Below are 12,443 nucleotides of genomic sequence, written 5' to 3' on the forward strand. Positions count from 1 at the left end.
TAAAAAAAAAAAAAAAATCACAATTCAGTAGTTCTGTACAATTTCCTTTCCACTACCTACTCCATGTAAGAAGATGAAGTAACTTGCACCCTCAAAACCCACACTTTCTTTCCTAAAAGATGTAATTCCTGCTTTTTCTGTATTTAGCAGCACTACTAAAGCCCTCTCAGAGCACTTAGTTCAAGGTGGCTCTGGTCACACTGCAGCCATTCTTCGGTTTTCTTTACATCGAATTCACCAAAGGAACGAAACTAATGTACCCTTTGAAGAATGATCTTTTGTTTCACTGCTTATTAAAAATGGAGGGGAGTCTCCTTTCTCTCTTACTTTTTTTAATAGTATTCCATGATAGTTACGTGGTAATGTTGTCTCTAAGATATCACTCCAAGCCCTGGCAGCACTGTTAATGGCATCTTTCAGATTCAATGACTTACACAAACAATGTCGTTCTCTTCTGTCAACAACAATTAGCAATGCTTTTCTGTAGTTCTTTTGGGAAGCCTGAAAAGCAGACAACCAGTAGCTACATAATGGAAGTTGCATTAGGAGGCAAGAATGTGGCAAAAATCTGGTTAACTGTTGTCGGCTGACCCTCTTGTGTGAAGAAGTGTTGTCTGGCAGCAAAATCACCTTTTCTTTCGGTTCTAAAAATGGCCATGAACAGCTGGTATAAACTGTGTGCAGAATGGATTCTGGTGGGCTTAGGGGATTGGTAATGGGATAAGAGACCTTTCACCTTTAGGTCAGTAGTTCAAATTCAGTCCAGGTTAGCAGCAATTGAAAGTCTTTACCATCTGACACTGTTCGTTAGCCTATTTAAAATGACTGAAGCAAAGTGTCACAGTAAAACAAGATTCCAAGTATTAAGAAATATGAAGAGTCTCGGCAAACAGCAGAAACAGTCGCTTGAGACTTTACTTTGAAATCCCGCCATTCAGACTCTGCCGAAATCTCCTCTTCCAACTCCTGACAGCCCCTTTCACTGCTCCCATGCTCCTGCCCACCACCGATCACAATTCATCCTCCAGACACTTACACCGAGACAACAAAACCACCTCTTGCCGTCCCATGGGTCTGCTACGGACCAAAGTCACCACCTCTCTGCGGTTTCAGCTGGCAATCCAGACTCAGCTCATCGCTTTGCTGTTTAGATTTTGCTGCTACTGTTTATACAGTGCAGCTGCAATATTTTCCAGCACTTCTCTCCTTCGCTGAGCAAACGTGCAGCAGGTGCTGCCTAATGATGTGCAACAGAACACAGATACCATTAAGAGACTGTCAGATTCAAGAGCTTGTAAGCAGCGGAACTCAAGACAATCACCAACAGGATTTCTACGTGCTTCTAGACATTTCCTGACCGTGCTTTTTAATATTTTTATGAGGGAGGAATAAAGAGACATGCTGCATGTAAAAATTCTTCCTTTCACATGAGGCACAGGCAGTTTTGTGCCAAGACAAAGCTCTGGAATATAACATTTTCCAAAGATCAGTAAAATCTGATGAAAACACTGGAAGTGATGAACAAAAACCTTAACAATGGGTAATGTTTTACAGGTGTATTGAGGTTTATTTACATTCGCCTTATGCCTTAGAATTTACTTTAAAAGAACTTGAAAACTTTTACAGAAAATATACTCACACTACAATTAACTGTAAAATAAAAATATAGAGATATGCTATTTGCTTTCAGGAAATCTCTTACAAACACATCACAGTATTCCACAAAATTATTCTATTCCCTAAAATGTTGTGACCAACATATTCAAACTGTCACATGAGGAGAAAACACATTGCTACTGAAATTACCATATTTCTCAACTCCACCATGCTGAATACAGTCCATAGAAATGATCTTTTCAATCAGACTGCTCTAAGGAAATGTGGTCGTGTGTTGAGGAGGAAGGGAGTGCTCACTTGTTATTTAAATGGCACCATGCGTGAGGGAGGCAGAAGGTCAGGAGCAGACCTGAGACACAGATGTACAACCTGTATTCAGGGTAAGTGCTCTCTTCATGCTGCTTGTTGCACTTTTCTCAGTTCTCCTCAAGCCAACGAGAGATGCTTCTGATTTCAAGGTACTACAAACTTCTACAATACGTGATATTTTCCATTTGCTCTCACCAACTGATTCACATGGAAGAAGCTTAGCCACACTGCATGCGCATATGTTAACAGATATTTTTTATTTACAGACCGTAGACTCTATAGAGAGTAAAACAGGAGCATTTCCAGTCTTCCAGTGAAAAGCAATAGAGACTTTTCTGGTGAAAGCCAGCATTTCTGACAGTAGTGTGATAAAAAGATTTTGATACAATTTGGAAGCTAAAAAGGCTATAAAAATCTAAGGGGTCAGAATCTTTTTATCTATTTCAAAGCTCTTCTTCGGCTATTTTGGATTATGACTGCCTTTGATTAGGCTGATGACAACTAAGTACCAGAAAGCACAATGCAGGGTGAGGAGTTATAAAGAATCAGGATATTCAACATCTGGTTTGCCTCAACAATCCTAACCATAGCAGCTGCCTGAAAACCACTCCAAAAGTACCCTAAATGACAATGTGCAGTTCTCTTGTAGCTGCTAGGGCAGATATTTCTATGTTTTGTTGTGAAAAGCAAGAATAACTAGTTTTGCTGTGCAATTATCCAATCTCCTGTTTCATACTTACTGGCTAGCCTCTGAAAAATGGCAGAAGAGCAGATACAACAAAAAGTACATTGCCAACAGCGAAGAATAAATCATTCTAGCTGAATCACTTGGAGGGAGTGAAACATCTGTAACAGATTTGTGTAGCATACAAGAGACACAATGGACCTGATTCACCAACTTCTTTTGCTTTCCAACCTCATATTTTATTGCAGTAACACTTAACACAAAAATGAAATAAAATATAAACTTCCTGTGAAGTGCTACTTATATTTTTTGCAGAACTATATAGCAGAAAAGGTATATTCCCAAAGAGTTTCTCAAAAAGACAGCCAAATAATAACAACTCACGATTATAGCAAAATAATTTCCAAAAACCACTGGAAGACATCTGACAGATACACCAAAGGGAAGGAGGGGGAAAATCGGCAGGCAGTGCGAAGTGTTGGACACAGTTTAGTTAGCTTTATGCAAGTATATCCTGAAGTCTGTATCTAAAGTAAAAAGGCTACGGTGATCTGATTAGAGATTGCTGAAATGTTGAAACAGACAAAGGGAATTGCATAATTTAGTAGACATGTTCTGATGATGCTGCCAGGTAGCTGTGTCTGCAATACACAGTGACAAAGACCTTAGGAGAATCATTTATGGATCAGATGTCCATCATTTAGGAAAGTCTTTTCAACTATGGAGCGTTCAGCAAAAACAGGGCAAGTGAGCCTATTAGCCGCTGTTCACAGTTAAGAAATGCGAAAGGAAAAGACTGAAGCAATACAAGGACATCTGGAGACTCTCCTGGTTCTGAAGTTAAATCTGTACAAGCGTCATCAGAGTTTCTATGTTTGGCTCTTAACAGAAGGGAGCAAGAATGAGATGTTAGTTGCATAACTGTTAGCTAAACAGAAAGTAAAGCTTGACACCTGGGAGAAGTGACAGATCAATCGGGGAAGAATCAGACAAAATTATTACTCTCCAGCCTCAAGCTGAAATGCTAATTAGAGACAATACACAGTCAGGATAGAGGAATTAGAGAATATCTACACAAGTACCATAATTTAAGATTAGTAAATTTCTTTAAGAGTTGGAAAGAATGAGTCTGCTATTATAGGGGATTGTCAAACTGCTTAGGCTGTCTTTCAAAAGGAGTCTTTAAAGTCATTAAAGACAGAATTGTGAAAGCCTTCTTACTACATATGTGGAGACCTCTACAATTAAGCAAGTTGGAGGTTTGGGACTTCGAACACTTACCACAATGCATTGCAGGGGGAAGACACCACAAAACACCAAAGCTAACATCTTAAAAATAAATCACAAAAAGATTCAATTCCAAGGACACTCCATCACTAATTGCATTTAAGAACTGACAGATAATTACATACTACAGCAAGGAAATGTTTTTGAGCTTCTGGTGGATTATGCAGAAAAACACAAACAAATTTTCTTCTACATACACAAGAACAGGGACAGTCACTAAAAAGTGTTCTCTCAAAAACTGAAAGATTAAGAAAAGTGTAAAGAACACGACTAAAGAGACAGAAAATCTCCATAGTATTTTAATGAACTACACATTGCCATTAACAACCGCCCTCTCTAACTGAATCTAAGGTAGGCCAGATGGTGCCTAGCAAACTCTAGCAAAAGCACACGAAGTATAACCGTTGTGACTAATTTCAAAAGCACTACTGCCCTGCAAGGGAAGTCTTATCAGCATACTTCCCCTGGCACAAGGGAAGATTGCAACACCCCCATTCCCCTTTTGTACCCCAAATCATCTCTCACTTCTTTACCCAAAGCATAATTTTACCCAGCCGCTATGCAAAGTCATGAAAGATGTCAGAATTAGGAGGATCTCTTCGTGTTCTACCACTGACCACATGTACAAGCAGCAGGCAGGACGCAGCCTTGACAAAATGTAGCTAAAACAGAGGAAAAAGTTAAGCACTCTATTCCTTGATCCCACATTTCAGCCTTACTGGCATTATTTAACAAAGTGAGAAAAGGAGGACGAAGATGATGGAACTGAGTTGAACTTGCTTGCAAGTTGAACTTTCTTCCTGTCTCTGAGAATGGTATCCAGACTTTAAGTCACGTGCATGTTTTCTCAGAAATGCACTACAACAGTCAAAAAAGAGGTAGAAAGGGTTTTCCATAAAACACCGCTTGTCCATGTTGTTACAAAAATCCTACACTGTGTCAGCATGGTTTTTACACAGTTGCATTCCAGTCACCATTTCAATCATATGCAGATTGCTAGTGTTTTTATTGCTGATATACACATATAGTTTTAATCGCCCTCCTAGAGGAACTCAGCAAGCCATCATTCAAGTATAAAAAATAAAAAAGAAACTTCAGGGACCAGTGGGGAAAAGCATCAGAGCACAGTGGCTAGCCACTTACTGTGAACTCACAGTGGAACTTAACAGTGACCTCTTGCAAGGTCTTTAGGTCAAGTGTAACAAAGAGCAAAAGCTCTGAATGCTTGAGTGCTGTGTAAGGGCTCACCGCTGCAAAGTCTTGTATACACTGGCTTATTTAAGTGAGTAGATCTTTTGAGTTCAGTGGGAAGTGCTCACATGCGTCAAGTTAGCTATGAGTACGTCTTCGCAGGAGCAGACCCCTAAGTATGCAAGGAGGTTATGTTTTGTTTTTTTAAATAACACCTTTCTGAATCTGAAGAGCTGTTTTTCTTACCTGAAGTCTAGTATTCATTTCCAAGAAGTAGAAATTCTTACTGGAGTCCACAAGGAATTCTACTGTTCCAGCAGAGGAATATTTTACCGCTTTGGCAAGAGCTACTGCTTGTTCTCCCATTGCTCTTCGAGTTTCGGGGTCTAGAAAAGTGCTACAACAGAGAAACAATGCCTTTCTTTAGTTAAAAAAAAAAATACTAATAACATCATTTCATCTTCTGCTTAAACTACCACCAAAAGAGGACAGCATTATTTACGTTATGAAAACATGTCAAGACCATAAAATGTATGCCTTTACATTTATATTGTTCTTAAAAAGATATACTGCTAAAGTACTGGAAATTCAGGATAAATAACAGCATTCTTTAAAAATAATATAACAGAACACAACTTTTTTAGAACACTGAGTTCTAAGTAAGTTAAATGAAAATAAATACACACAAATCCAGGATTTTTTAAAAGGCACGTCTATTTGCAGAAACACTGTAACTAAAAAATACATCCAATGAAAATATGAATGCCAAAATACCGACAGGAGGTCTAAAGGGAATTGGTTTTCTGACTCTGAATTAAAACAGCATGCCATTTCATAGGTACTCTATACAATAAAGAAGTTTTGGAAATTAATGAAGTATTTATTCAGGCTTCTTATTTAAGACTGCAATGGCACAAATTAAGGCATTCATAGTATTTAACTATTAATAAAACACTGTCAACAATATCATGACTTAAACCCTCATACTCTTTATTTCCTCTCTCAGCTTTACTTGTAAGCTGAAGACTAGTTATCCATGTTTGTTAATTGTAATTCGTTCCTTTCCATGAATCCTGGACACATTCAAGGGCACCCAAAGAGCAGCTCAGCGACCACCTCGGGAACCAGTGACCACTGCCCAAATGCCAAACCTTCTCATTCTTGGAGAGCAACATGCCACTTCCAGTGGCCCAGAGAATCGGCAAGACTCGGGAAGGTACATATTCTGCTTGTTATTCTGCTCTGTACTGCAAATTCAGATTTAGATTAACCTGTGCAGGGTGTTAATTTAGAGCTAGAGAAATTTCTGTGACTCCATCAAAGCTGTGAAACTGGTTGCTCCTCACCCTAATACACTGACCTTCAATGAAAGACAACATGTAGTTGTTCATCTTATTAGAGCTTGTAAATACCTTGGTATACTTCTGCAGTGACTTACATCAGGCACATAAGACAGCTATCATTTTTAAAGTATTTTTTAAGGGAATTGGAAGTCATTTCTACCTTACTTCTAAGTTACTGTTTAAAAAGAAAATATCAAATGTTATGTCATTTTTGAGGTGTCCTCAACAGTGAGTCCTAATTCTGCAAAGGAGCAATCAGAAGCCTCCATGTATCTGAAGTAGCCCCATCAAAGTCAGCAAAGCTCCATGTGGGGCCGGGGACTGGACTCAGAAGCCTGCGCTAGGTCAGGACTCATCTTTCAGTACTTACTATGGGGTTTTCCACGGAGACCTAAACTCACACAGAAGAGCTAGAGACTTCTGTCACAACAAACCAGATTTGACATGACACAAAAAAGTAAGGAAATATCTAGGCAAACCGGGAGACAATGGATTCCTTTTCTTTGAGGGAATATTCTACTTAGCACTTCCATCCTTCTGGTGCCTACATGGGCAGATTCTGATGGACAATAGGGCAAGCATTTTTTGGAATTTAGGAAAAAAACTATTTCTTGGCAAACAATGGGATCAACAGGAAAAGAAAGTCAAGTCTGATCCCAAGAAAGCTATCAGATCCTACACCGAATCAAAGGGGAAAACATAAGATGTATAAAACTGTGTCATACCTATCAAAACAGGCACTGGTAATGTAAAAGAGTTTCATAACATTTCTCATTTGGATTCAATAAGAGGATAATACATCACACAAAATCAACAATCTATAATTCAACTTGGGGATTCTGTAGAGCTTTGATCATGAAAGCTCAATAAGTGGCTTATGAAGAACAGAACCTTCTCAATAACGGATTCATACTCTATTTCTAGAATAACCATTATTACTTCTTATATGGATGAAAGACAGTTACTCCCCTTTATTACAGTGGTGTCTTCCCTGTGTTTGTTAAATGTAGGTCTGAGATCTCTCTTTTCACCTCCTGCTGTAGCCAAAGAATGGAACAGAGGTGTCACACTGCTAAACTTGATCTCTGCCACGTGGTTCAGCTTTACATTCTAAAATGACTGGATCATCCCTGCAATCAGCTAGGTTAATTAACCAAAGTTTTCCTATTCCCCTCCGCTGTTCTACCTTTTGTATACAATGCACCTTTTAAAACTGAAATAACACTTTTCCAATCTAATTAGGTATTGCTTGAAAACACTGTATTTTAAGCCCGACTTCAAACCTTTTTCTCACACATAAACCTGTTAGTTTTTTGACCAAATAGCTCTTATGGCAGCATGAAGGCTGCAAAATAAAAAGGATTCACAAGATAAAAGCACCAAAATGAAAAAATAAGATCAGACCTGACATTTCACTCCCAAAACCTTCTTCAAGCTATTGTATAGTTGATCAAAGACAATACAACTGGTTTGATCCATTGTTTCTACATCCAAAGAGATGACCACATGGGCAAGATGTTACCTCTCCACTACTAGTTTATCAGATAATGTTTCCCAAAATATCTCCATCACCTTCACTCACACATAAGGCTGAGATTTTGAAAAGTACAGACCTTTACACTGTCAGTGGAAATGTGCTGCTCAGCTTAGACAAAAGAAACAAAACAAAAAAAAACCCACATATCAAAAACATTTACCCTTCCTCTGAAGATACCACTATACTGGAAGAGAACAGTACCTCCTTTTTCTAAATGTCAGGGTCAGTTTATCTGCTCATAGAAAATAATTAGGCATACTGTTAGTTTTAAAAAATTACTTACATGAAAAAATAACATTCTCCTTTTTCTCCTTTGACATATTTATTATGTACTATGACTCCATGGGCATAAATATGCTAAAGTATTTGAGAACACAGTTTTGCCCTCACATCTAAAGTGTGCCCACCTATGAATCATGTACACAGTCACAAACACAACAGGCTCACTGTTTCTCTTAACCCCAAATCCTTCAAGGTTTTCTAGACAGTGATAGGAAATGTAGATGTAAATGTACATGCAGCACAACTCTAAAGAGAGCCTGTACATAGACTCCAGTTCAATAACATACCTTTCTGCTAAGTTACTGCCTATATACATTCAAATTGGCGGTGGCTTCAAGTAGCACCTTGGCAGTTAATCTGGAATATGATCCTGAAGTACTTGGTATCATACTGAGATCTTTCAGAGAGAGCTTAGTGCTTGGAGAAAGCAAGCAAAAGAAGTTGCTGTCTGTGCACCTTCCAAGGAAAGAAACATTGCTGAGAGAAGCTAACAATGGAGCATGCATAAAAGGTCACAAAAATAGTTGAACAGTTTCACTTGCATTCTAATGCAGCCACTTACTGGTAAACTAGCCACCCTTTTAAATCTCCTGCCTCTTAGATCTTTCTGTCACAGGCAGAAATAGAAAGAAACATTTTTGTCCTTTGAACTGAAACTGAAAGAACGTCTTTCAATTTAAAAAGACGCCGCAAAACTAACATCTAGGATAGATAAGGCAATCTCAACTCTGAATGTATGCAACAAGGAAGATAAAAAAACATAACAAACAAATTATTTCCTGCCTGAGATGAAACTTGGGAAAATGTTGAGAAATTGAGAGACTGTCCTAAAAATCGCCTTATTCTGAAAGTCCTGGATGCTAAGGTTTAACCCAGAGGACATGGAATCACTAGAGAAAAGTAGAGACAACAAAGGAGACTAAGCAGGCAGCCAGCACTGCAGATGCTAATAGGGATCATGCATGCTAGTGCAGAACACAATGGCAGGGCACTGTTCCATCATTACTTGTCAGGAAAGGCCTGGAAATGTAGAAAGAAGGTTTAACATCCAATGTACTGAAGCTCAGCATTTTGACATAAGATGGTTAGAGGCCCCACCTCAAATACTGTGTTCAGTTTTGGGCCCCTCACTACAAGAAAGACATTGAGGTGCTGAAGAGAGTTCAGAGAAGGGCAACAAAGCTGGTGAGGGGCCTGGAGCACAAGTCTGATGAGGAGCAGCTGAGGGAACTGGGGCTGCTTGACCTGGAGAAAAGGAGGCTGAGGGAAGACCTTATCACTGTCTACAGCTACCTGAAAGGAGGTTGTAGCTTGGAGGGGGTTGGGCTCTTCTCCCAGGTAACAAGTGGCAGAATGAAAAGAAATGGCCTTAAGTTGCGCCAGGGGAGGTTCAGATTGGATATTGGGAAAAACTTCTTCACTGAAAGGGTTGTGAAGCATAGGAAAAGGCTGCCCAGAGAAATGGTTGGAAGTGTCCTGGTTTCAGCTAGGATATAGTTAAATTTTCTTCCTAGTAGCCAGCATAGTGCTGTGGTTTTGGCTTTAGGATGAGAATAATGCTGGTAACACTCTGATACTTTAGTTGTTGCTGAGCAGTGCTTACACTAAGTCAAGGGCCTTTCAGCTCCTCACAATGCCCTCCCAGCAAGGAGTCTGGGGGTGCACAAGAATGTGGGAGGGGACAGAGCCAGGACAGCTGACCCCAACTGACCAAAGGGATATCCCATACCCTATCACGCCATATTCAGCCTATACACTAGGGGGAGGGTTGGCTGGGGAGCTGCTGCTCAGGGACAGGCTGGGCATCAGTCAGCAGCTGGTGAGCAATTGCATTGTACATTGCTTGTTTTGTACGGTCTTTTATCATCATCATTATGATTATTATTATTACCACTATTATTGCTGTTATTATTATTACTTTCCCTTCCAGCTAGTAAACTGTCTTTATTTCAATACAAAAGTCTTACCTTTTTTCCAATTCTCTCCCCAATCCCATTGCATGGAGAGTGAGTGAACAGTTGCGTGGTGTGTAACTGCCTCCCTAGTTAAACCACAACAGTCACCATCCTGGAGGTATTTAAAAGACAGGTAGCCATGGTGTTCAGAGACATGGTTTAGAGGTGGATTTGTCAGTTTTAGATTTACAGTTGAATTCTATGATCTCAAGGTCTTTTCCAACCCAAATTATTCTAAGATTCTAAATGGTATTCCATGATGGATCAAATGTTTAATCTCTCTGACTGCTGCAGCAAAGGACAGTGCTGGATGATCAGAGTGAGTCGTAGGGCCTTCGCATGGCACTTGTCCATAATAACATTCCAAAAATCTTAACTTTGGGCACCAAATAGTACAGAGAGCCAAGTGCCTCTGACAGCTGGACATTACTTCACCCAAATGGTAAGGCAAAAGTTAAAGTGCTTTAAAAAGCTTCTAACAGATTCTGAAATGGTTAGATAGGGCACCTGCTCTCACCAAACCGAAGTTTCAGAGCACTCCTTTGAGTTCCAGTTATTGAATAAGAAGTCAGCTAAGACTCTTGTACATTTACTTTCTATCGATCCATTTACTTCAGATTGATCCTAGAGGATCAATGGATTTTCTGATAAGCTTATGTGCCTTGTTTCTTCACACGGAGGAGACTCCCTCATTAATCATTCTAGCAGACAGGAAAATACAACTACACCCTCACATTATTTCTTGCCAAAGTATGCTGTCTCATACCAACTGTCTCTGAAAATGAATAGAGAAGAGTTTGGGCAGAGGAGGAACAAAAATTGAACCAAGAAAAACCAACAGACTATTAAGAGTTACTCATCTGTTTCAATTGCGACCTCTGTGGTGAAAAAAGAAGCCAACAGCATCTTCCAAAATTGTGTGAAGCTAGAAGCAAAGAACAGTACTGTAAATCACTGGAAGTTTTACGTAGCACTAACTTTGCCCAGCACTAGCTAAAAAACTGGCAATGATCAGATGTGTCTTATGGTCTGTGCTTCCTAGAACAGACAGAGTAGGACAACTGACCAAGTTAAAAGCGTATAAGCAAAGTCTGCTGGTCTCCTATTTGAAACTACGGAATTGACCACCATGAACACCAGGGTTCCCTTGAATACTGTAATGCCATCAGGTTGTGAACTGAAGAATTTTTTCCTCAAAAGAGAGATTTTTTTTTTTTTACAAGCAACTATACTTCCTTATGAAAACTGGACATTCAAGCATGAAATGATCTCTAAAGGATAAGATCAACAGCTGCAGACTTAGGTTTATGAAAATCACAAAAGTTATTCTCAAAGCTAAAAGGCCCTCAACAATCACCCTCTTAACCTAGGTACTTGGGAAAACATCATAACAGGAAAAAAGTAAATCAAAAGAGGGCTGAGAAGAGGCCAAAGTCAAAAGCCCAGAATTGTACAAAAGACAAATAAACACTTTAGCTCATAGCATTCCTATAGCTTCAAGCTATCTTAGAGCTCTTAATGGCAGCTATCATTTGAAACAGAAGGAAAAAAAAGGACTGCTGAGGACTTCATACTTCCTCCATCCAGCCATACAAGAAAAGATGCTTCCAGGAGTCATTAATTGATGTGATTAACTGAAACAGCATTCACAGGAAGAGCTAACCTCAGGCTTTAGGGTCTCCAGGGTGCTTCACAGAAGCCTGCTTATCTGCAACAATCTTGTAACCCTTTGTAAATAAATGGATTCTGCAGCCAACTGCAAGTGGCTGTAAAGCAGATAAGGATTCCAAAGCTGTCAGTAAAAGTCTGGCAGAGTCTAAAACATTCAACAACAAGAAGAAGAGTTTTCATGCCAAATTTTGGAAGCTATTGACTTGCCCATGTTCCTTTGTAGAGTTATAGGAAGGGATGAGAAAACTTACTGGCAACTCCAACAGAGAAGCCCAGGAAAATTAAAAGGCTGACATTTCCGATGAAAGAAAACACTCTGATCACAGCTGGCTGATGAGAGAAAGCGATATCACTCCCTTTAATTGACCACAGCCATAGAGAATGAGCAGGCAGTAGTGACAGGCTGCACCTTCCATGTAGTCCTGAGAGAAAAGATTCTCCTCTCTTAAGTGCTTATGTACATGGGCACTATAACGGGACCTGAAGCCTTCACACTTCACAATCAAAAACATAGTAAGATCTTTAGGCATAAGGATTCTGAGAAACCCCCAACTACTGGGAAGCAA

General features: G+C 39.5%; 1 protein-coding gene across 1 annotated transcript in view; it reads right to left on the bottom strand.

Annotated features, from left to right (window-relative positions):
• PCCA (propionyl-CoA carboxylase subunit alpha) overlaps window positions 1–12,443 on the bottom strand; it is a 287,256-nt gene that overhangs the window by 176,270 nt on the left and 98,543 nt on the right. Inside the window, exon 12 of the mRNA XM_082058341.1 lies at window positions 5,336–5,486. Within this exon, the coding sequence (XP_081914467.1) occupies window positions 5,336–5,486 (151 nt within the window). The remainder of the gene's footprint in view (window positions 1–5,335; window positions 5,487–12,443) is intronic.

This window comes from Streptopelia decaocto, assembly GCF_964273445.1.
Source record: "Streptopelia decaocto genome assembly, chromosome: 1".
Taxonomy (NCBI): Eukaryota; Metazoa; Chordata; class Aves; order Columbiformes; family Columbidae; genus Streptopelia; species Streptopelia decaocto.